Here is a 22535-nt window from a genome sequence, read left to right on the forward strand (position 1 = left end):
CTCATACCTTCATGATGAATAAAGGCTAAAGAAGACAGGCTACAGTGGCGATGCTCAGCATGCTTGAGTGATATCGGAACACGTAAACCTTCTAGCGTGTCCTTAGCACCGGCCCCCGCTAGCCACTCTGTCGTGAGAGAATTGTTGAAACCGAGATTCGCCCAACGAGCTCCAAATGCCGTGCCACCAGATCGTGTCCCAGAGGTCATTCCTGAAAAGCGCGAGGAGCCTGAGATCGCCCTAACCACTCCGAGTGCTGCCACGTCTGTCGACCTCAATAAACCCAAGGATGTTTTGGGCCCATCTCAGCCACTTGAACCAAAGCTGCTCGAGCGCACAGAGATTCCGAACACACCATCACAACGGTCGAGCCAGTTTGACAGTTCTATACCCGAGCAGCTATCAGAAAAACTCCCTAACGCCCGTGTCTCCCAACAAAACACCTCTACGCAAGATGATGAGGATGCATTGGCCCTCGATGATCCGAGCCACACCCAAAATCAGGTCCCTTTCACAGCTCTTTGCTCGGGATGTCGAAAACAGACCGCATTAGTCAAGGCTGGGGAGAAGGACGCTCAGTGGTACGTAGGTGCATGTTTTATTCCAGACAAGTCTGATCGATGTATAGTCCCGGCTGTCGCACAAAATCACGTATTGCAGAAATGGGCCAACAAGAGATACCTGAGACTCCGGATGTCAGCACCGCTCGTCGTCATGCATCACTCCTACCAACTAGCTCGTCAAATTCGATCAGTCATCCATCAGCTGCAAGACTAGGTAATCATGAAGTGGAAATATTTTCCTCACCACATGTTCCGCCCATGTCAGAGGACAAGCCTGGTTCAACAACGGCCAAGATCAGCCCCTTGTCCTGGTCCGACCCAGATCGGGCAAAGATCCTGCCGGATATAGGGAAGGTTTGTGATAATGCTCTGCCTGGCTTATGCTCCGCAGATACCCCAGCTCCAGATGCCTTGATCACTTCACAAGAAACCTCCCTTGAGCAGAGTGCGCCGATAGAAGTAACGTCGATTGCTGAAACTCTTGGCCAGAAGACTATGTCACCCAACGAGATAATACCGGAAAGTTCGTCGTCCAACAGCGCATCAGTACCACGAGTCAATGAGCCGCGAGAGCGCTCTGTCCAACCCGCTGAGATGTCAGATCTCGACGACTTAGCAGGAACGTCCGGTCCCCATGTTTTTCGTTCCGGCTCAACACATAGTTCAGATCTGATAGGAGAAGACGAATCTCGGAATGCGGCATCCACTGTTCCTGAACCTACCGAAGTGGGTACGCACATCCCGCCTGAGCATCCTTCTACCAATGGTTTGCCCGATCGAGCTGCCCCTGCAGCGGCGAAGGAACAAGAGTCGGCGGATTCGAAGTCGAATGAGACGGTTGAAAGAGATTCCAATATCTCTGAAAGCCAACCCGAAGCACACTCAGGTCCGTCTATACCAACGAAGCGTCACACAAACCGCGACTTAGCTAGGATAGCCTTGGTGTGTGCAAAAGGCACAGGTATGACCGCGTTGGAGATAATCGACTGGCTGGCTTTGAGATTCTCCTACTTGAAAAAAGGCCAGGGCGCCTGGGAGAAGAGTCTTAAGTCAGTTCTCTCCCATCAACCTGAGTTCTACGGCGTGAAGCCTTCAGGACAGCCATATGAACGGGTTGTATACAACTTCACCAGCACAGCCAATAGGGCGAAATACGAAGAAGAGTACCACGAGTACCTTCCTTTGCCTTCAGTACTGGGACCCCAGGACGGTCACGGGAATGCCAGGAAGATTACATCACAGCGTGCTGTAGCGGACAATGTCATGCAGAACGAGGAAATCCAGGATGAACAGCCAACGCAGATCAAGAGAAGAATTACCCGAGCTATCAAGAGTGCACCAAGCCGCCGGAATGCTATAACTCACGATTCTCTACCGACACCAATGATGGAGGAGGTTACTACAGATGTTGAACCAGGATACAACCCATTCGAGCGTGCCACTGTCTCACGCCTGACAAGGGCGCCTGTCGACGATCTCGAAGCCCAACGCGGAACGGACTTCCGGAGTGCATATTCGCCCGACATAGCGCCCTCAATTGAGACCATGACCTCGGAAGAGAAGGCTGCAAAGATTGAAGAGATCAAGGCCAGGCCATCACGGAAGCAATTCTTTGGAGCCAACTGGCGTTTGGCACATGTGCGAAGATACGGACGGGAGGATGTTCATGATGAAAGCGATGGTGCATGGAAGTCCCACCACATAACGGAGAGATCGACGGCGGATCGCAACTCTGCTCCGAACGATCGCGATGAGAACCAGTCTTTGTTACAGGTCTTCAATCTTCCGACCAATACTCGCCCTTTCAGTGACGGCAACGAGCTGGTTTTTCGGAATACCACGTTGGTAAGTCACCATACCCAGTCTTTCAGGGTAATAGAGCAATGAACTGACAATCTTGATAGGTTAATGGTCGACTGCCCCGGTCGCGGCAGGCATATCGAGTGGGCAAAGTGTTTGGGGGAGAGCTCACTATCAACTGAACCATCTGTTCTCGGCGCACTGTATGATCTTTTACCGCATTATACCCTATCGTTCTTGGACTGCAATATGATTATCTTTCCTTACCTATCGATTGGGCATGTGTGACGCATTCATCTTCTGTGGTGACTAAACATCCTGTCTCCGGCCCTTTACAAGACTCTAGAAGCCGATGATGGTTTGATCAAGGACGATCGTGTGGAGCGCACTTCGAACAAACCTCCGTTGCTGACAGACCCTCGCTTGGCGCCCTATGTACCCGCCAGTCTCGCCGCGCGCCTTCCATCTCCACTGCAAGCAGCCCAAAACAACGACTCCCAGACTGTGGCGCCTCACATTGGACGGACGGGCTACCAACGATTGAAGGCCCGCTTATGTCTTGCCGCCCGCGGTGGTGCAGCCCATGGCGTGCGGATGTTTCTAGCTCTGAAACACGGCCCTTGCGGCTACGCGAGCGCGTTTCAAGGCGTCAACACCAATCATTACGCGACTGCCACACCTCGACCAAACCGCGCCTCATCGGCTGGATGCCAAAACCCCACGTTGACCCTGTACGATGGCTTGCAACAATTTCGCAACCGAGTCTGCTCGCTGCGAAATGATTGACTGGGCCGCCCTCTTGCAGTGCCGTTCCCGCCGAGTCTAGCGGGGAGCGTTTCACATGGGGCGGTAGTACGGGCGCGACTACGGTCGCTGGAGTCGTTTGGGCCACTCGAAGGTGAGGCGACGAGCCTTTCCCAGCGCGATGGTCGATATTGGATTCTATTGTAAGGTTCGCGACTATGGGCAGGTCAAGCTAGCGGCGAATTATGTCCTGAGGCTCCCCTCCTCCTTCACCTGGAGTTCTTGCTTCTCTATTTTACTTCAGTCTTCACGTCTCTATTGTTCGTTATTGTTACTATTGTTGAAGGCGTGCTGCCTTGACGGCGTGGGACACTCCCTTTTAACCTTTATCTTCGTAAACTTATCTTGTTCAATCTATACGCTCTCTCTCTCTCTTCTTTATCCTACGCTCGACGCGACTGCTGGACAGACCAATTGTATCTCTCTACGAACTTGGACGATTCGATATCCTACGACTCTCTCTACACGAACCAAATGGCGCTTCTCTCAGCCGAACACCTGGCTGGTCCGGGCTACATTATCCTCAACGTTTTGCGCGGTCTGAACATCATTGCTCTCGCTTCCGTGGTCGCCAGCAGCGTGGTCATGCTGGTGAAGACCTTTATCATCTCCAAGGTACGTCTGGAAACCTACTCTTGAGACTCGCAAAAGCTCACATATGCAGTTCTTCTTCTTCGATGCCACGAGCCATGTCATCACAGCAATCGCTGGACTCTTCTTCATCGTCTCCGAATGCTCGCTATTCCGCAACTTCTACGCCCGCAACTGGCCACTCCTGAGCCCCTCGCATGGCTTCGTGACTCTAGGCTGCGCGATGATGATAGTCGGACTCAACATGCTCGGCAACATGAACAAGGAAGCCACAAGCCAAGAGTCGCTCACCCTACCTTTCTGGCGCCTACTCGTAGCCTCTGGCATCCTAGCCATCGTCATCGGCTTCTTCAACATCGTCGCGAGCTTCGTCTTCCGCGACAAGTCTCGGCGAATCACCGCCCGCATGGTCCGCTCACGAGGCGCCATGACCCTCCACGAGGACGCCGAGACGCAATCCCAATACGACCCCAAGCACAAAGCCTTCACCATAACCACGCACCACACAGGCAGCACCTCCTCGCGCAGCAACTTCAATAACAGCCCACCCCCCATGCGCACAGGCACCCCACCCGTCGACTGCGGCTCCCCTCAAGTCCCCTCCCCCACCAAGGAAGACCCAAACCGCCTCTCGCAATTCGACTTCAGCCCCCTCCGCGCCTTCCGCAACGCCCGCCAGTCCTTCCTCCCTTCCTACCACAGCCAGTCACCAGCTAAACCCAGCTTCTTCTCGCACCGCCCCTCCAGCTCCATCTACTCACGCACCACGTCAGGCGAGCCCGCACGCAAGAAGTTCTGGCAGCGCCAGCGCGAGGAGCAGGAGGAGGAGACTGCGCGCATGCCGGAGATTAGCTATCCGTTGAATGTGAATCCGCAGTTTGCTCATCTTGTTAAGCCGAATTTGGCGCATCATCCTAGTGTTAGGAGGCCTGAGGCGGATTACGAAAAGTTCTAGGTGGACTGGACTTGCAGGGGCATGAGACGGTTGTGAGGATGGGAGTACGATTACTATGATACCACTTTCTTTTTTCTTCTTTTCTTTAAGTTGTTATATCAGCATACTGCTGTACACGGCCTTGGCGTTTGGCACATTGAGACTACTATCATTTTCGCTCCAGAGGGTCTTCTCATCTGTTGAGCGAGCTGTCCTTCGTTGGAAGCGCTATTTTCTTTTCTGGTGTTCTTACTGGCATATACTCCTCTTTTAGCAATTTTCAGTATTGCTGTTTCATGACTTGGTTCTCGTTGCATCTTAGTGATATGTGATGCGCATATATATTTACATATGGTACACAGCGCTGGAGTTCGCTGACCTTTCCTGCTTTGGTGCTCTGCGAAGTTTGCTTGTCAACAGTCGGAATACGTCGGGCTGTTAGCCTTCGCATCAGCCAGTATCCAAGTATACACACACTCCGCAGACCAGAGCTGCTTCTCTCTCCACAGCAACCACAGCATCTCCGCCAACTCCCTCTTCTTCTTCTTCCTCTACTCCTCCACAGCGATCGCCTGAAACGGATCAATAGCATTCCCCTGTGGATCATAAAGCTCCAACCTCGTCCCATCCTCCAACGTCAAACTATACTCCTTGGTATAATACAGCCCACCCCTGCCCCTCCTCCTGCACGTCAACCTAACCTCGCCCGCCCTCTTCGTCCCTTTAACCCAGAAGCTGATCTCAATGCGCCCATGCAACTGGTTGATCTCGCCCTTGATCCACGGGTATTTACTCGCAAAGTAGATTTCGTCGCCGAGCTGCTCGCGCACGAGCGGGTTTGTGCGTAAAGCGTAGAGGGTTGCGGTTACGACGGAGGATTCTTGCTTTTGGTAGTTGAAGAAGGCGAAGAGGCAGGCGGTCATGGCGAGGATGAAGAGGGGCATGGTTTTGAGAATTTGTGGGGATATTAGGGGTGGGACTCTGGGAGGGGGGATTGTTAGTGGGTTGTTGCGAAGACGGAGTGTAGAGGGAGGGTCAATGGGCTGAGGATCGGTGTTGTGCACAGGTAGACATACGGTGGTAATGCGCGGTTTGGCCGGCGCTCAAGCAGTATCTCGCCATCTTTGGGTGGGGGTATGAGGTTCTCGGGTGACCAGACGCTGGTTGGTGTTTTCCAGGGTACGACGGGCTTTATGTCGCTTTGCGGTGGTGTGGTTGATGCGCGGCGGAAGGGTGCGATGCGGCGGAGACATTGGTAATTCGCTTGCGGTCGCGCGCGAAGTAGCGCTGGGGAAAGCCGTGGCGGAGGCATTGTGTTGTGGTGGAATCCCAATTCGGTGGGTTTGGAGATGGGTGGATGAGATCAGTGGATTCGGTGGTGATGATGTTTGCATGGTTTGCATGATGGCGCTAGTGGGGTATGGCCTGGCTGGACTTCTAAGTTGCTCCTCGTCGACTTCATCATCACTTTCATCAACACCAAGATGAATCATACACCCTACGCGCAGCGCATTTATGAGATAACATCTCTGATGTGATACGACTCGAGAAGACCGCGAGAACATCTGAGCGCCAGCAATAGACCGTCCCTTGCCCAATTGGATTGGCCCCAAAGTACTACATAATACGCGTCCTTCCGGAATGGATCTAGTACATTTTGACAATATATGGTACGATACACGGCGTCTTGCTTCATTGGCCTCCTCTCGTCATTCTACTTGAACATGACCGTCAGGCACAGGCCATCAAGTTGATACGAAGTACAAGCCCACCTCATACAAAAAAAACTGAACAGGTCTAGAGCCTACATTGACGCTAGGTCACTTATCTAGTAGGTCTACATGTTATTGTAGGCTGCAGGCCTGTTCGGATCCTATCTTGATTGACGTAAGCCTCTATGTCTTATCTTTTCCTTCTGCAGTCGCGATATCAAAGCTCCCCTCGAATCTCTCATCTGGTATCTCCTCAATTCATCATGTTACTCTATTTATGACATACCTATACAACCCATCCTTGAGTTGTACGCAGTAAGGTTAAGTCCCTACATATATTTGTAGCGTTAAGTCATGCTTGTACGAGTGTCGAATATAGCGCATGCCTTCAGCGCACTTGATATGTAGTCGTAGATTTGGAAGAAGAAGGTTCTTCGAAGCTTCTAGTCAACTGTGCTCAGCGGTGTGGGCGTCGCTGCCCTTTGTTGTAGCCAGTCACATGAGAGCGTGTTGTTAGCGGCAACGCCAAGCGTTGCTCTTTCTATCTACAGTGTTTACACACGTTCCGATTTTCAAGCTGCGACTCTCTCGGATACAATCGTCGCATCAGCAAATCGCCCACGATGCCAGGACTCACTGCCCGCAAAGGACCGGCAGTATCCCTGGTCCAAGATCAGGACATTGTGCTCACGACCGAAGCTGGCTTGGTAAGCGACCTTCACCTGTGCCCTGCAGTCTACAATAGTCATGGAGACGAAGCTCGCCGAGAGATCCAGGCAATGTAGACTTCTGGGTCAATGCGATGTCTAGCTGACCTTTTGCGCAGTCTGATCTGTGCATTACCATCATTGGCTCAGTCGATGACGATGGCGTCAAACACGTCACAGACCTGCTCGTCAGTTTGGATATCTGTACCAGGTCACCTTATGTGAAGGCTCTCCTCGAAGCTAGCAAGGACAAGACAGAGCTTACCTTTGGTGGTGAAGCCAAATCCGACTACGACGGTGAGAACAAGGAGGGTACCCTCATCTGGCTCGCCCATCTCCATGAGCTCTCCGAACAGCGACTGGAAGAGTTGGGCCTCTTCAAAGTCTCGCTCGTGGGAATCTGGCATGCGATATCGCTGTGGGACAGCCGTCAAGAAGGCAAGATCAAAGAGACTTTGGGATCTTGGTTCAACAAATGGTACGAGAAGAACATGGCCAAAGTCGACTTGACTGTCCCGACTGCTCGAGCCCTCGCATACCCATGCTATATCTTCGACCATGCTGTCGGCTATGCGCGCGTCACCAAGTACCTCGCCTATGAGCATGTTGGACACGTCAAGGAGCGTCCGCCGAAAGGTTTCAAGGGTCCCAAGCACCTCCACATCAACGAGCGCATGTTTGTCGGTAAGTCTCTTCCTCTTTTTTCTGCCCATCTACACGCATGTACCAGAAAACTCCGAATGCCAACATTGATTAACAGGTCCTCTGAACCATGCCCACGGAGGCCTCCGTAACTCCCTTCACAAGTCACTCTATTCGCGCGTCGGCAGAATCCTTCGTTCCGAGACTTCGCTGTGCTCCTGCTGGGATGCCACTATCGGTCGTTACCAGCTAGCCCTCACCAAGTGCGATGCTTGGCCAGTCGACGATGTCCTCAACTACTCTAGTATCGGCCAGGTCGTACGTCGCCTCAAGGCTTTCGATTACGCGTACACTGCGAAGTGCAATCGCTGCCGTAGCATCGACTGGGAGAGTACCGTACTCAAGGCGATGTCCAACACGCTCGGATACTTCAATGGCATGTGCCTTGATTGTATGGATCGTAGCAAACCTCGCGGAGATAACCTGGACGACGAGTATGAGAAACACAACCAGTCTGTTGGAGGTCGATGGGATACAAAGTGCCGCATCAAGCATGGTCAACCTACCTGGTACATATCCTGGCTCGGTCGACCGGACCTCCGTGAGAAGATCCTCCGAGGTCCTAACGGCTACCGTGTACCTGAAGAGGATTAAAGGTCTCGAAATGGACGGATGTATTTGGCAGCCTGTTCGTACACCACGCGTTCATACAACATTTTGTGGATACCTAGGTACTGCATAAGCACGTTTAGTGGGACATGCGAGCCGGTGGGAGAAGGACTAAGCAGAGATGACCCGAGAAGAGCTCAGCTCAAGAAGTAATCACATATAGCTGTTGATCACGATCAAGATACACAGCGTTCAACACATGGATTGAGTTCAAAGTGATGAAGTTGGAACTTTATGAGATTCATTAAGTGCTAAACGCTCGAACATCGGGTATCTCCATGCCTATCGTACACTCATCGTCATGCTAACAATAAAGGAAATTCTCTCGTAGCTTTCGTCAGAAAAGCTTAGTGGACACGGCGGGCGTTGCGACCGTCAGTGCCGTGCATGCGGCGAGTTCCAGCAGCCTACATAACGTTAGTCAAGTACATTTCATCAAGACAAACGATTGCTTACCTTGAGACCTGGCCTGCGAGTCAAAGAACCCCTCAACTTCATCATCATTCCGCTGACCTTGTCACCCATAGTAGCATGGCGCTTGTGGTGGTGGACTGGGGCCGCAGTAGTAGCGTGACCGTGGCGACCACCAGTTGTGCGAGTGGTCCTGGTAGTCGTGGTAGTGGTGACGGTAGTCGCGGGTGCGCGCTTGGTGGTGCGTGTCTTGCGCCCACCCAGCAGGCGGGTCTTCAGGGACGGGCGAGCACGTGTAGTGGTGCGAGGAGCGGCGCGGCGGGCAAGAGGCATGATTGCTGGAAGTTGCGTTGGTAGGTTTGGTTTGGTTGAGGTAGAGATATGGTTGTGTTGTAGAGTTGGAAGATCTTAGGATCGATAGCTTGTAATAGATAGAATGGTGTAGTGATGTGAATACACAAAGACGTGCTATAACCCCCCATCTTATACCACACCCTCCCAAAGGACCCCAAACCCAGTCCACGCAATCTCATTCCCTCCAAGTCCCTGAAATCAAGTTCTACCATGCCCAGCACCCTGCATCTGGCTGCGATCGTCTATCTCACGTCATGCAGGGACCCGGACAAGCTTGTGCCCTGGTACATGAGTCGTGGCGCATGACGTGCCCTAACAGCTTTTTACCTTGTTACAACGGCCTTGGTGTGGCTTGTTCCATGCAAGAGCGAGTTACGATGCCCGTTGGTGCTAGGGGTCTTGGAATCGGAGTGGTCGGGCGAGGCTGGATGCGGTCATAGCGCGGCGCGGCTGGACCCTGATTTTAGGGCGGGAAGTACGTCATACCTCTGAATAGCTTCATCGGCGTCATCGCTGGGTTGTGAAGATTGCGAATACGGCGCCGAGGTGTTGGATGAGATGGCAGTCGGTGGTAATACGGTACTGAGTTTATTAAGATAAGATTGTGAGCATGGTGAAGTCTGGAAAGGTGTTCTAGGTCTGATCGACTCGATGACGTCGCGACTAATGAGCTTGGTGGGGTTGCTTCAGAAGGTGCCCCGACTGCATTTCTCGTAAGTAATCCGAGCTGCAGTCTCAATCCTCTTCTCAGCTGGAGGTTCTTTTATCCTTCAAAGAATACAGCTGTCGATCATAAGGCCGTGCGAAGAGCGCGTCAAAGCTACGGGTAAGGCTGAGGCGACGTTAGCCGTTCCCACCAGTTCGTGCCAGCATCGACACATCGACCGATGGCATTCTATCGTCGATGGGCATTTCAATAGTCCCATCCTTCGGTGATGTTCCGCCTAACTCTTACCACACCAGGCTCCACTCTTGCACATGAGCGTGCCGTGACAGCCTTGTGATGTCACAAGAAATCATGAACGTCAATAAAAATTCCGCTTTGAACGGCGCTGTCCTCGACAATTACACCAACTTCACCCTGAATCAAACAACTACACTCAATTCCTTCTCTTTGGACACTTCTTTCTGATCTCGAGATACCCACAAACAACCACACAACATGTCGTCCAACAAGGGACAGTTCGAGCAGGGTAAGCACGCACAATAGCGTCCGATTACTTGCTTGTACTGACTCGGTATCACAGGCTTCCAGCCCGATGTTCAGCATCAACAGGCTCCCGGTCTCGAGTCCAAGCTAGACCCTCTGCCCAAGGTCGACGAGCTCCCAACACCCGAGGGAGGTGCTGAGAAGTACAAGGCGGCCGGCAAGCTCAAGGGCAAGCGCGCCATCATCACCGGTGGAGACTCCGGTATTGGCCGCTCAATCGCCGTTCTCTTCGCCATGGAGGGCGCCGACAGCTTCATCGCCTACCTTCCCGAAGAAGAGAAGGACGCACAAGACACCAAGAAGATGGTAGAGGAGAAGGGACAGAAGTGCTACACTTTGGCCGTCAATCTGAAGGAGAGGGCGAACTGCCAGAAGGTCATCGACGAGGCTGTTAAGCAGATGGGTGGCATTGATATCCTTGTCAACAACCACGCTTACCAGATGATGATCAACGACATCCACGACCTGTCTGAGTACGTATCACTTCCTCTTCTTGCTGAGATCACATACTAACAGTGCACAGGGAACAATGGCTCCACACCTTCGACACAAACATCCACCCCTTCTTCTACCTCTCCAAGTACGCCCTCCCCCACATGAAGCGCGGCGCAACCATCATCAACAACGCCTCCATCAACGCCTACGTCGGCCGCCCCGACCTCCTCGACTACACCTCCACCAAGGGCGCCATCGTAGCCTTCACCCGCGGTCTGTCAAACCAGTACGTCGGACGGGGTATCCGCGTCAACGCCGTTGCGCCTGGTCCCGTCTGGACTCCTCTCATTCCTGCTACCATGAATGACGAGGCTATCAAGCAGTTCACTGCGCCGATTGGCAGGCCGAGCCAGCCTAGCGAGATTGCTACTTGCTTTGTCTTCTTGGCTAGTAATGATAGCAGCTCGATTAGTGGGCAGACTATTCACGCCAACGGTGGTACTATCGTTAACGGTTAAGCAAATGGCGCTGTTACGGTGTCGGTTACTTTGACGCGGATGATGCATCTTACGAGTTTACGAGCATGTAATATAGTCAAATGAATGAATTGTAATACACATGACCCTAATCCCCATACTTTGATACATGGCTATATCCTCTGCTCGTTGCAATTTGACATGATGTCCTGCCACCGGTTGTCATGTCTATCCCTCGACTCACTTCTACTCATAGTAAGATATACTCATTACAATCTTTGCATTCACAAATCCACTATGGTATCTAAGCCTAAGCAAACCAATTCCATCATATAACCCCACAAATCTAGCTCGCAACCTTAAGAGTGACTCGCAGCCCCATCCTGCCTCGGCGTAGGCCCCTCCTTCATCTTCTTCATAATATTACTCAACTTCCCACCTCCACCACTCCTCCCTTCAATCTGCGATCCAGACACCGGCGGCCCTTGATACGCCGTCTTGCCCGGTACCGCTGACTGCCCTACACCCGACTGAGAAGGAGGGGGTGGTGCAGCTCCAATCGTAGGTCCTTGTGACTGCGGGTGTGACACCGATGTATGGTTCCCCATGTGTGGTTGTTGTTGTTGCTGCTGTTGTTGTTGGGCAGCGTATTGGCGGGCGCGTGCGGCTTCGATTTCCGAGCGGCCTTTGTCGATGACGGCTTGGTTTTTGGCGTGCGCGGCGGGGTTGCGGCGGTCGAATGTGTCGTTGAAGGTTCCGCGGAGGGTTTCTCCTGCGCCCTGTGGAAATGTATTAGTATATGTACGCATGGAGAGTGGTAGGATGTGAGGTACTTACGTGGATACCCGCTGCTGCTGCCTTGAGGTTTGCCATCGTGCTCTGCTTGTTCAGATCATGGCCAGCGCGGTATGGAACCGGGCGGTCTGAATCATTGACGTTGTTGGTGTTGATGCCGGACTGTAGGCTAGGGGGTATGCTGAATGGCTGCTGGTTCGGTACGGGCGGCATGCCGGACTGCTGCTGTTGGTATGCGGGCATTTGAGGGATGCTCGATCGCCGTGGCGGTTGCTGTTGTCCCGGAACTGGAGGTACGGGTGGAATGCCATCCTGATGTTGTTGAGAGTCCATCCGCTGGTGGTCTGGATGGATGCCATTCCCAGGCACCTGTCGTGGAACTCCTTGAGGTGGTGCTCTCGCAGGGTAGGAGAAGTTCGCACGGTTCGGGCTGCTGGGAGTGACTGGGCTGACAACTTCTTCCATCGGGTTCGGCCTCTGAACTCCAGGCGACACCGAGTCCAGCTCTACCCTATGCCGTATGTTGTTCTTCGCTGGGATGGGTGGAGACGAAGGGCCGTCGGTGTTGGAGACTTGTGGAGATAGTCTGTTGCCTGGCTGGTTGTTGCTCATAGGCACTGGCGGAGTGATGTTTTGAGGTATAGCAGACTGGGCTGAAAGACCGGGTCCTTGATGGTAGTGGTTGTCCGGCTGAGGAGGAGCTGGCTGTGGTGGGCTGGGACCAGAAGTGTGTACGCTTTGCTCGGACGGAGCAACGCTGTCGCGGGGCTGCTCTACAGTGGTGGAGCCACCTGGGCCGGTTGTAGTGGTCGTCGTCGTTGTGGTGGTCGTTGTGACGGTGACGATGTTCCCTGAACCAGCATCGCGATATGTCTCTCTGCCCACATCTTCATGGCTCGAACGACTCTGAAGCGTTTGTTGCGTGTGCTGAGGGGGCGCAAGGGTATTTTGGTGTTGCCCGTTCGGTGGTGTAGTATGAGCGGGAGGTGCTTGGTTGTTCGTAGGTGGATGGTTGTACTGTTCACCGGAGATGGGACGAGCTTGGTTCTTGAAGCTCGGATCTGCGCTGCTGCGCTCGCTACTGTAATACGCCGAGTCGGCATCCCTGCGCGCCTTTTCCTTTTCTTCCTCTCTGTGAGTAGGGTTAAGACTATCTTTCGATGCCTTCTCTTTGGAAGAGAATGGATTGGACATGCGCCATTTCGATCGCTTCTCCTTCTCAGCCGACGTCATGTTGTCGGAGCCGGACATGGGTTGCGAGGAATTGGCTGCGGGTTGACCACTCAAGCCACCGGTCATCTGCTCAAGCTCCTGTCGTTCGCGACTCTTTCGCTTTTGAAGTTTGGCAGGCTGTCGGAAACCGTCATCCATTGCCAGCGGTACACCCAAATTCGGTTGACAGGTGGGACCCGATTACGATGAGCACGTGGAGAGCAGGTCTAGGGAACGGTGGTCGAAGCTCTTGACCCTGGAATAAGAAAATACTGTATGTATAACAAACAGTATGTGAGTATGTGCAAGGTGCGTCAATGTCAGTAACGGGGGAGCCTTTGTATCGAGGACGAAACCCGAAGCAAGGCCTCTCTGTCCGCTGGAGACCCCATGATATCATACCGTGGTTCTGTGGCGCAGGGGAAGTGTGGCACCCAATTGGGACAGCCAGCGGGTGGCGATCAGTGGAAAGACGGCTGACAGGCAGGGATCTTGACGCTCGATGATGCTTGAGGGAACCTTGCGAACGAACTATCCAAGTTTGCGGTCTAAACTATGCTTCGCGCGATTAGCCCATTCGGAGTCCTATTCGCGTCGTGGGATGTTCACAGTGTACTCGAGATGAAGCGCTTAATTGATGACTGCTTGCGGGATGAGATGCAAGGCTGTTTCATCATGGGCCATGTTCGTGCAGCGCAGCCGGGGCGTGCTACCCCGCGCACTCAGCCGCAACTCAGCCCGCTTCGCTCGAGGCATCAACAGACTGAAGCTGCTACAATCACATCGTTGTCACCATGTTCTTGCACATTTCACAACTTCTCTCGAAGCCATCGTCATCTTTTTTCCAATATGCTTAACAACCACATCTTTCCGTAGCTGCACGTAATTCTATCATGGCCGAGGTGGTAGGCCTAGTCGCCAGTGTCGTGCAGCTGGCTGGCGCTGGCTTGAAGCTGTCCCAGACGCTGTACCAGTATGCCGATGGTGTGGCTTCTGCCGATCGCAGAATCAAGGATATCGCGAACGAAGTCAAGCTCACAAGCTTCGTCATCCAAGAGCTGGGGGCCATCTTCGAGAGAGACGAGACTGCAAACTTGATTTCAGAAAATGCAGTCAGGACGGCGAACGAGACGATCAAGGAATGTTTTGCGGTTTTCACAGAACTTGAGTTAAAAATCAACAAGGGCAAGCCAGGGAAGATGGGTCGGCTGATGTTACCCTTCAAAGACAACAAGATCGAACTGCTGCGAAATCAGATCGATAAGCTCAAGAGCACGCTGGAGCTGTTGATGCAGGTGCTCATACACGCCCACCAAGTTTCATCGGAGAAGTACAACCGCGAGGCTGAAGCGAAGCACCGGGAAGAGATCAAGCAGTTACTCGAGAACAAGAAGCAAGCCACAAAGAAGTACGAGGAGTCGCTGAGGAACTTTAGTATCAGCGATGGCAGCACTGTCGTAGATGAGGGTGATCGATCGCTACAGGATGAGGTCGACGTTGGTTCGCCGTCTAATCTCATCAACACTGCTTCAGCTATTGGCTCTACCATCAACCCAGATACGCTTGCAACATGCGTGGACCATGTCCGAAGCCTGTTAGCAGACATCGAAACTCTGCAACTTGCCTTGACCAAGCAGGTAGATGGAGACGATCATGCCGATCACCATCAGAAGGCTATCGGATCTTACTTCCTCGCTCGCTCTCATCTCGACAGTGTGCTGCTTGGTAATGCTCAAGCCAAAGTCACCGATACATCAAGTCAACCATGGATCAGCAAGACGAGCACCCAGACTAGTGTATCTGCTACGTTGAATGAGACGGCAAAGGATGAAGATGTCAGCAGCTCTTCGAGTAACGAAAGAGCACGAATAGAGTTCGAGATGTGGCGAGTGAGAGAGCGAGCGAAAGAGCGAACAAGAGACCGAGTTTCTGCTGAAGTCAACCGGGGGTCGACACCCGCCAGCCGTCATCTTGAGCGGGTAGCAAGAAACCAAAGGGCCAAGGTTGAGCATAGAAGCGGCACACGGGGTTCAGCCCACCGCCCTCCATTGCGCGCGGAAAGCGAAGATATTCCCGTCGCCGTACCTCCTAGTGCAGATTATATGCCGTCTAGTTACCGTGAGGAGTATGCACCTACACTCCGAAGGACCAGCAATCGAACCGACCCAGAAACGGATGGAGCTTCAGATGGTGAACTCGTAACCGAGGTGTCCGATCAAACTGATCGACCTGGAGCAACGCATTCTCAGCTACAGTTGAACAATGAACGCTCCCATGCGGATGATGCTCAGCACCCGCTTCTAAGCCAGGCGAGGCTAGCGAAACTAGAAGCTCGCGCTCGAGATGAGAGGCTTTGGCAAGAAGAACTACGTAGAAGAGAAAGTTCCAGTGCTCCTGAAAGAGTCAAAGCAACCAAAAGGCGCGATTCTCGTCGACCTACACAGTCTCAGCTATCACAGCCAGCCCGCGATAGATCGCCTTCGTCGTCGCTCGGATACTTGTCAGAAGAAATTAGAAATGGCTCATATGCGTCTAGCAGGCGCGTCCAGGAGGCTAAACGAAGTCCTAAGAAAGACAAGGACAAGATCGAACACGATGGACCACCGGCCGTAATGGCCTCGTGCGACGATTCATCTGAAACGAATGAGCCCAATCAGAGGGAGAAAGCGATAGCAAGAGAGCAAATGCGTAGGAGGAGGAGAAACCACCGTGAACGAAAAGAGCGAGAGGAACAGGAAAAGGCACGTAGGGAATGTAAGTATAACCTCAACTTGCAAGCACACAGAAACCAGGAGCTGCACCTTTCGTATCGCACCATTGAAGAAATAGGCCTAACGTTACCATCAGATATCGAAAAGCTGAAGATGCCAGAATTAGCAGAACAATCTTCGACTCACGCGGGCAAGCCTGCTTCTGCCGATAAGGTTGCAGCTGACCCCCAGGACGCCGCTTTGTACTCCATAGACGACCGCGTGAACCAGCAAATGGCTCTTCTTCTTGCCAAGGAGGACCAGCGATCCAGCCCTGACTCCAACTGCACTTTCAGAATAGACCTACCAGAAGACAAAGACGCCTGTGACTTTGAACCATCCTCATCGAAGAAGAGCAAAAATAAAACGGGCAACAAAATCGAACAGACTAAACCACTGGTGTCAACGAGCAGGCGCCACGGTTCATTTGAAACGCAGGTTCGCTCTCATAGTGTGTCTTCGCGAGGATCTGATGTTGACAAGGAACTGGAGAGAGTGAAGGCAAGATGTGAAGAAAGAAAGATGGAACACGATCAACGACGAGAGCAAGAGAAACGGAAAGATTCGAACACGGATTCAACTTCGACTCGTAGTAGTGGTAGAGTACCCCACTGGCAACGCGCGTCGTCGGCGGCGTCAAGGACACGCAAGTCTATTGATCGCAACGAAGACACCCCAGAGTCAGCAGGCCCAAGAGGTCGCATCGGCGCAGCTACCAGACACCATGAACGGTCACGCTCCCGCTCTCGTGTCCTGGTCCGCGTTCGTTCTGGAGTTTGGGAGTTCCAGTACAAGCCAGCAGAAGACGGTAGCGACAAGCAAGAAGAGGGTACGGATCGCGAGTCGGAGTCGAACCGAGATGAGGAGAGGGCAAAAAAGGAACGAATGATGAAAGCGGCCTTAGGAGGTGTGATGGCCTACCAAATCGGCCACCGCAAGCTATCGCCTTCTCGCTCCCCTCGTCCCCGTCCCCCTCGTTCCCGCTCTCCTCAAAACGACCGAAGCTATGATAGGGACTCTAGCAGCTATGTTAGTCCAAGCGAAAAGATCGAGCGTGAGCAAGAAGGAGATGGGATCGATCAGCTAGAAGAGGAAACGCGGCGTGTTTGGGTGTTGGAGGGAGAGAACAAAGGGGCGGAAAGGGAACGACGAAGGGGACCACTCTGTCTTCCACAGGCTATCCCCTGTGCGGTTGACACAAGCAGGAAAGGCGAGCAACGTAAGTGTCATCCGAAGCTTGCAGAAACATTCATTGCTCTCCCCGAGAGACCAATAGCAGTATTACTAATGCCTATACCCCTAGTGAGAAAACTACCCCACGGTCGTGAACAGCGATTATTACAGCAGAGACAAGAGAGTTCAGAAGAGCACTCTTCCCCAAGTATTCAAGAAGACACTTCAGAAAGTGAAGAGGCCGAGGATTCATGGAGTTACATTGATGAGACGGAAAAGGTGGGCCGGGTGGACGAGGTGGATGAGTTACTGAAGGAATGGACTACTCTGCTTGGATGATGTGTGATTTTCGACATAGCAATCAACAAGAGTTATATACGTTACTGCAATATTTTTGTATGCATCAACTACATATGTTTCGTATATACTTCTCACATCTACAGTAAGCATCACGTCTGATCCGCGATGATGAAGGCGAGCGGGCAGTATGTAGCACAGCGCGCACTACACAGACTATCTCTCATCACCCACCAGCGTCATGACCATCACTCCGTATCCGCAGTTCATCTAAATGCAAGCCATCCATACTCTCTGAACCCATCCCTACCCCCTCCGACCCTCGCAGACTCAACCTACATCTCCCGACATCGCCCTCCGATATCGAACCACACCAAACGCGGTAACCCATCCCATCCCTTCCCTTCCACTTTTCCGTTCCGTGCCTATCCAGCCCGACGTCTCCAGGGCTTTTCCGCACATCGGCGCGCCCACGGTGCGACGCGACACTGACGCGCCGGCACATCACCACGGTTCCAGTTCGCCCGTGACAATTTTGCAAGACATGCCCGTACCACCCACCCACCCCCATCCCGGCGCACCATGACAAAACACATAACATAACCCACACGCCGCGGGCTTGACTTGATTTACCCTAACCAAAACCAGTAATAAGCTATCGCGCCCCAACTCGCATTTGGCGTGTGGGCTTTTTTGCTTCTTCGACGTGGACGTGGACGAGCAGTGAGTGGGGTCGGGAATCTTTTGCGTTGCTTTTTTGGCGGGGCAGGGGCGCGTGGAGGGGCGCCACGCGACTGCCACCTGCTTGAGCCCTGACTAGGAAACTTTGAGCGTTGCTTTTGTGGTGAGTAATTTCTGGGTGGCTTGGTGACGTGATGGCGTGATGAATATTCCGAGTCGTGAAATGCTGAAGATTGGGTTAGGATCGTGTCTATTTTGGATAGCTGTGTCTTGTTGGGAGTTTCTGCGTGCGGGTTTCTCCGGTGTTCAGTTGCAAAGTGATACGCGTGTGTGAATGCCTTGCTTGGTGGTCTGGTTCAAGTAGGAGTGATGCGAAAGAATGTGGTGAAATATTTCATGATTCTATTCATGTAAGGTATCTATATACAAATGGAAGCTTCCAGCTTCCGAACGCCAAAGACAATGAAGGTATCGTAAGGTATCATATACAAAAGGCAATCCGCTCAGCAGCGAATTGTTCACCACCAGTCACCCTGGTCGTGCATGGCGGCAGCGACCTTGCGGAAACCAGCAACGTTGGCACCACCGACGAGAGATGGGAACTCGCCCTCGGCAGGGGTGAAGTACTCCTTGGCGGTACCCAGGCAGTTCTCGAAGCAGTCCTTCATGATGCCCTTGAGCTTCTCGTCGACCTCCTCTGCGGTCCATGACAGACGCTGAGAGTTCTGGGCCATCTCGAGACCAGAGACGGCGACACCACCGGCGTTGGCAGCCTTTCCGGGGGCGTACCAGATAGCCTCGCCCTTCTTCTCGCGACGGTGAGCCTCGAAGACCTCAATAGCCTCCTGTGTGCAGCCCATGTTGGAGCCCTCAGCGATGAACTTGGCACCAGACTCGATGAGAGCCTTGGCCTCGTCCTCGGAGACTTCGTTCTGGGTCGCTGAAGGGAGAGCAACGTCGACCTTCTTGACCTCCTTCCATGGGCGGGCACCCTCAATGTACTTGAAGCTGTGGTTCTCCAGAGCAGTAAGAGCCTTGCGCTCCAACTTGAGGGCGGCGATCTGGTTGATGATCTCGGGGGTGAAACCCTTGTCGTCTTCGGCGATCAAAGCGCCCTTGCTGTCGCTGAGGGAGATGACGGTTCCGCCGAGCTCGATGATCTTGAGCGCAGCGTACTGAGCGACGTTTCCGGATCCAGAGAGGGCGACGCGCTTGCCCTTGAACGACTCCTTTCCGCCTGAGGCGTAGTTGATCATGTGGTCAACGTAGTATACGAGACCGTAACCGGTGGCCTCGGGACGGATCAAGCTGCCTCCCCATGAGCCGCCCTTGCCAGTAAGGACACCCTCCCAGCGGTTGCGCTCTGCTCGGTATGCGCCGAAGAGGTAACCGATCTCGCGACCACCGACGCCGATATCACCCGCAGGTACGTCTGTGTCAGCACCTGTGATTTACGTAAGTGAAATGTTCCTAGTGGAGAATCAAGAAAGCAGCGCGAACGTCGCCGACGGGGCAGTGCCAGACAGACGGGAAGATAAGGCAAGATAGACCCGCCAGATCTCGTTGGTCTGCTGTCGGAAGAGCATGCGAACCGCTGAAGGTGCATGCCCCACTGAGGCTGGAGTGAAGGGACGCGCTAGGGTCAAGACATACCGATGTGCTTGTTGAGCTCCCTCATGAAGGCAACGCAGAACTTGCGGATCTCGTTATCAGACTTGCCCTTGGGGTCGAAGTCGCATCCTCCCTTACCACCGCCCATGTTGACTGTAATGCATTAGCTTGGTGTTTGTATGCGTTCGACTCGGGTATGACGTACGGCCGGTGAGCGCATTCTTGAAGATCTGCTCGAAACCCAAGAACTTGAGAATGGAAAGGTTGACGGTAGGGTGGAAGCGGAGACCGCCCTTGTAGGGACCGAGAGCAGAGTTGAATTGCACGCGGTATCCCTTCTGGACCTGGCACTCGCCCTTGTCGTTCTCCCAGACAACGCGGAACTGGATGATGCGCTCGGGGACGGAGACGACCTCGAGGGCCTTCTTGTATTCGGGGTTCTTGGAGAAAAGGGAGGAGGCCTCGAGGGTGGAGACGAGCTCTGTGAGGTGTTAGATGTGTTGCAGATGTGGAGGCGCAAACGTACCCTTCCTGGCTTGCTCAAACTCGGGCTCAGACATTGTGATGTTGTGTATCTTGGGGACTGAAAGAAGATGTGAGGTGATGGAAATTGACACAGTCGAAGAGTCACAAGTTGATGGAGAGAAGAGGCAGGAGAGAGTGTCTGGTATATATAATTGCAGTCGGCGCAAGCTAGATAGTTCGCTGGGCCTGCGGTGACGGTGCGGAACAAAGTCGCACTCGATTTTAGTACGTCAGAGGCCGGGAGATTGGGGTGCTGGACCCGTCTCAGTGGTCAATGGGGTCTACTGCACGCCATGTTGATGCAAACCATGGTGTGCACTTTTTCTACTGATAAGGATCTGGCCAATGGGCGGGCGAGGACAAGTATCGCGGGGTGGTTGCACGTGAAGTAGCGGGGGCTCCGGCCACTCGAGGCTCGTGGCGGGCGGTAATAGTCGAGAGTCAAACCATGGGAGGCGACGCGATTCCGACGTCGGCGGGCGCGCGAGGGAGTCTTGTTACGTTGAGCTTTCGCCTAGTAGCGTGTCAGGGTAAAGAGAACACGCAGGGAGAGTGGGAGAAGCCGGAATGTGGGCGTGAGCTTGGGCCACGCAGGATTGTCTTGGCGAAGCGGCCGCTGGCGACCTCCTGCTGCGGAGATGCCGGACATCCTCACCTTTGTATGCGACGTCAACCCACAAGCTTAAAACCTATACGATATAGACATAGCCTGTCTGCGACATTGCACTGCCTCAATCTCTACCATCGCGCCCTCCGTCATGCGCATATGCGCGCATTGCAGTCATTGAGCTGCAAGATCATGATTTGAGACTCGATGGCGGCGTCACAATATCGACATAGTCATGCATCGGAAATAGGCATAGATGAGCATGCTCCATTTCTACATTTGGTGGCATGTGAAAGAAATCGATTTCCCACCCTCCACGCGCTGACCCCCACGCCCGACATCTCTGCCTCCACACCGAGCACACTCACGGGCAATCGGTAGGGTCCCAATCTGGAGAAAAATTGCACGTCAGTAAAAGCAGCGGGATGAGAGTATTGTCATGGCTGCGTATGCCAGGCACCCAAAGGAACTCACCGGTCACCAGGTATTCGTCCAACCCGTCCATTGTCTCCATGTCGCCATCCTCGATTACGAAGCCTCCAATCTCCGAGTTCTCGACGATTCGCTCCTTCTTCACACTCTTGGGTAGCGGCACGTAGCCGTGTTGCAGACTCCAGCGGACCAAGAGCTGGCCCGGAGTGCACGAATACTTCTTGGACAGGGCCACAATCTTCGGATGCTTCATGCGCAAGGCTCGGACCAGCGGCGCGTATGCCTCTACGACAATGTTGTGCTGCTGGCAAAAGGAAGTAATGTCCTTCCGCCTAGTGTACAAAGTCAGCATAGTTGCGCATGCAATGCAATCCCTTCAGGGAACTCACGTATTGAACGGGTGAACTTCGATCTGGTTAACCGCTGGATGAATCCGGGGATTGGAGTCCAATAGCTCTTGCAACTAGCATATCGTCAGTGATTGACCTCGGCGACGTTGAATGTTCGGTGACGCTCATGACTATACTGAAGAGTCCAATGAGGGCGACTACAACGACTTTCCTATCCTGGGTGTATGTTCGCACTAGAGACTGAATACGGGCCTTCCCGAGACAACTAAAGCAAAAAGACGGGAACCAGGGTCTACTTACATGTTTGACACCATAATTGGAGACGCCTCCAATCTTGACTTCGCCGTCGTTGATTGCGTCTTCCACCGCTCTCCAGCTGTCGAGACGCGCCTGCTTGCCGCCATATGGGGAGTGCAACAGGAATAGATCAATGTAGCCAAGACCCGCCTCCTTGACAGATCTCTTGATGGCTTTGCGGGCCGTTTCGTATGCGGAGTTGGACGCTAGCTTGGAAGTGTAGTGGATGTCTTCGCGCCTGAGCGACTCGGTGTTTGCATCACTTGCGAGAAAGTCAGAGATGGCTTTGCCAGACTCCTTCTCGTTATGGTACATCTGAGCTGAATCGACTCTATGTACGCGTCATCCGTCAGCCGTGTGAAATCTTGGTCTCGTGATGCTACTCACGCTCGATAGCCAGCCTGCCGTGGTAAGCATTGTGGTTACTGATCATCAGGAACGGCAAAAGCATACCTCGAGCGCCCACCTCACGGCTTGATAAGTCTCCTTCCCGGACG

At 53.2% G+C, this 22535-nt stretch overlaps 10 protein-coding genes across 10 annotated transcripts; 5 read left to right on the plus strand and 5 right to left on the minus strand.

The window, feature by feature from the left end:
- Nucleotides 1–821: 821 nt before the first annotated feature.
- On the plus strand, nt 822–2450 carry J4E86_001670 (uncharacterized protein; the record flags this gene model as incomplete). Its single annotated transcript, XM_051442236.1, is given in 2 exon segments — nt 822–2408; nt 2427–2450. The coding sequence occupies 2 exon segments, from the start codon at nt 822–824 to the stop codon at nt 2448–2450; spliced, it is 1611 nt and encodes a 536-aa protein (XP_051305824.1).
- A 1191-nt stretch (nt 2451–3641) lies between these two features.
- Nucleotides 3642–4713, plus strand: J4E86_001671 (uncharacterized protein; the record flags this gene model as incomplete). Its single annotated transcript, XM_051442237.1, has 2 exons — nt 3642–3782; nt 3832–4713. The coding sequence occupies 2 exons, from the start codon at nt 3642–3644 to the stop codon at nt 4711–4713; spliced, it is 1023 nt and encodes a 340-aa protein (XP_051305825.1).
- A 530-nt stretch (nt 4714–5243) lies between these two features.
- On the minus strand, nt 5244–6004 carry J4E86_001672 (uncharacterized protein; the record flags this gene model as incomplete). The annotated part of the gene is made up of 2 exons (XM_051442238.1): nt 5244–5673; nt 5769–6004. The coding sequence occupies 2 exons, from the start codon at nt 6002–6004 to the stop codon at nt 5244–5246; spliced, it is 666 nt and encodes a 221-aa protein (XP_051305826.1).
- Nucleotides 6005–7027: 1023 nt separating this feature from the next.
- J4E86_001673 (uncharacterized protein) lies at nt 7028–8407 on the plus strand (the record flags this gene model as incomplete). The annotated part of the gene is made up of 3 exons (XM_051442239.1): nt 7028–7111; nt 7231–7795; nt 7872–8407. 3 exons carry the CDS (start codon nt 7028–7030, stop codon nt 8405–8407), a joined length of 1185 nt encoding a protein of 394 aa, XP_051305827.1.
- Nucleotides 8408–8769: 362 nt separating this feature from the next.
- On the minus strand, nt 8770–9166 carry J4E86_001674 (uncharacterized protein; the record flags this gene model as incomplete). The annotated part of the gene is made up of 2 exons (XM_051442240.1): nt 8770–8829; nt 8879–9166. 2 exons carry the CDS (start codon nt 9164–9166, stop codon nt 8770–8772), a joined length of 348 nt encoding a protein of 115 aa, XP_051305828.1.
- Nucleotides 9167–10349: 1183 nt separating this feature from the next.
- J4E86_001675 (uncharacterized protein) lies at nt 10350–11350 on the plus strand (the record flags this gene model as incomplete). The annotated part of the gene is made up of 3 exons (XM_051442241.1): nt 10350–10380; nt 10435–10870; nt 10921–11350. 3 exons carry the CDS (start codon nt 10350–10352, stop codon nt 11348–11350), a joined length of 897 nt encoding a protein of 298 aa, XP_051305829.1.
- Nucleotides 11351–11667: 317 nt separating this feature from the next.
- On the minus strand, nt 11668–13474 carry J4E86_001676 (uncharacterized protein; the record flags this gene model as incomplete). The annotated part of the gene is made up of 2 exons (XM_051442242.1): nt 11668–12087; nt 12146–13474. The coding sequence occupies 2 exons, from the start codon at nt 13472–13474 to the stop codon at nt 11668–11670; spliced, it is 1749 nt and encodes a 582-aa protein (XP_051305830.1).
- Nucleotides 13475–14208: 734 nt separating this feature from the next.
- Nucleotides 14209–17577, plus strand: J4E86_001677 (uncharacterized protein; the record flags this gene model as incomplete). The annotated part of the gene is made up of 2 exons (XM_051442243.1): nt 14209–17284; nt 17468–17577. The coding sequence occupies 2 exons, from the start codon at nt 14209–14211 to the stop codon at nt 17575–17577; spliced, it is 3186 nt and encodes a 1061-aa protein (XP_051305831.1).
- Nucleotides 17578–18734: 1157 nt separating this feature from the next.
- On the minus strand, nt 18735–20387 carry J4E86_001678 (uncharacterized protein; the record flags this gene model as incomplete). Its single annotated transcript, XM_051442244.1, has 4 exons — nt 18735–19660; nt 19870–19980; nt 20033–20308; nt 20354–20387. The coding sequence occupies 4 exons, from the start codon at nt 20385–20387 to the stop codon at nt 18735–18737; spliced, it is 1347 nt and encodes a 448-aa protein (XP_051305832.1).
- A 936-nt stretch (nt 20388–21323) lies between these two features.
- Nucleotides 21324–22353, minus strand: J4E86_001679 (uncharacterized protein; the record flags this gene model as incomplete). Its single annotated transcript, XM_051442245.1, has 4 exons — nt 21324–21349; nt 21434–21723; nt 21781–21854; nt 22042–22353. 4 exons carry the CDS (start codon nt 22351–22353, stop codon nt 21324–21326), a joined length of 702 nt encoding a protein of 233 aa, XP_051305833.1.
- Nucleotides 22354–22535: the final 182 nt, after the last annotated feature.

The sequence above is a fragment of the Alternaria arbusti genome, assembly GCF_024043155.1.
Source record: "Alternaria arbusti strain BMP 1465 chromosome Unknown scaffold_2, whole genome shotgun sequence".
Taxonomy (NCBI): Eukaryota; Fungi; Ascomycota; class Dothideomycetes; order Pleosporales; family Pleosporaceae; genus Alternaria; species Alternaria arbusti.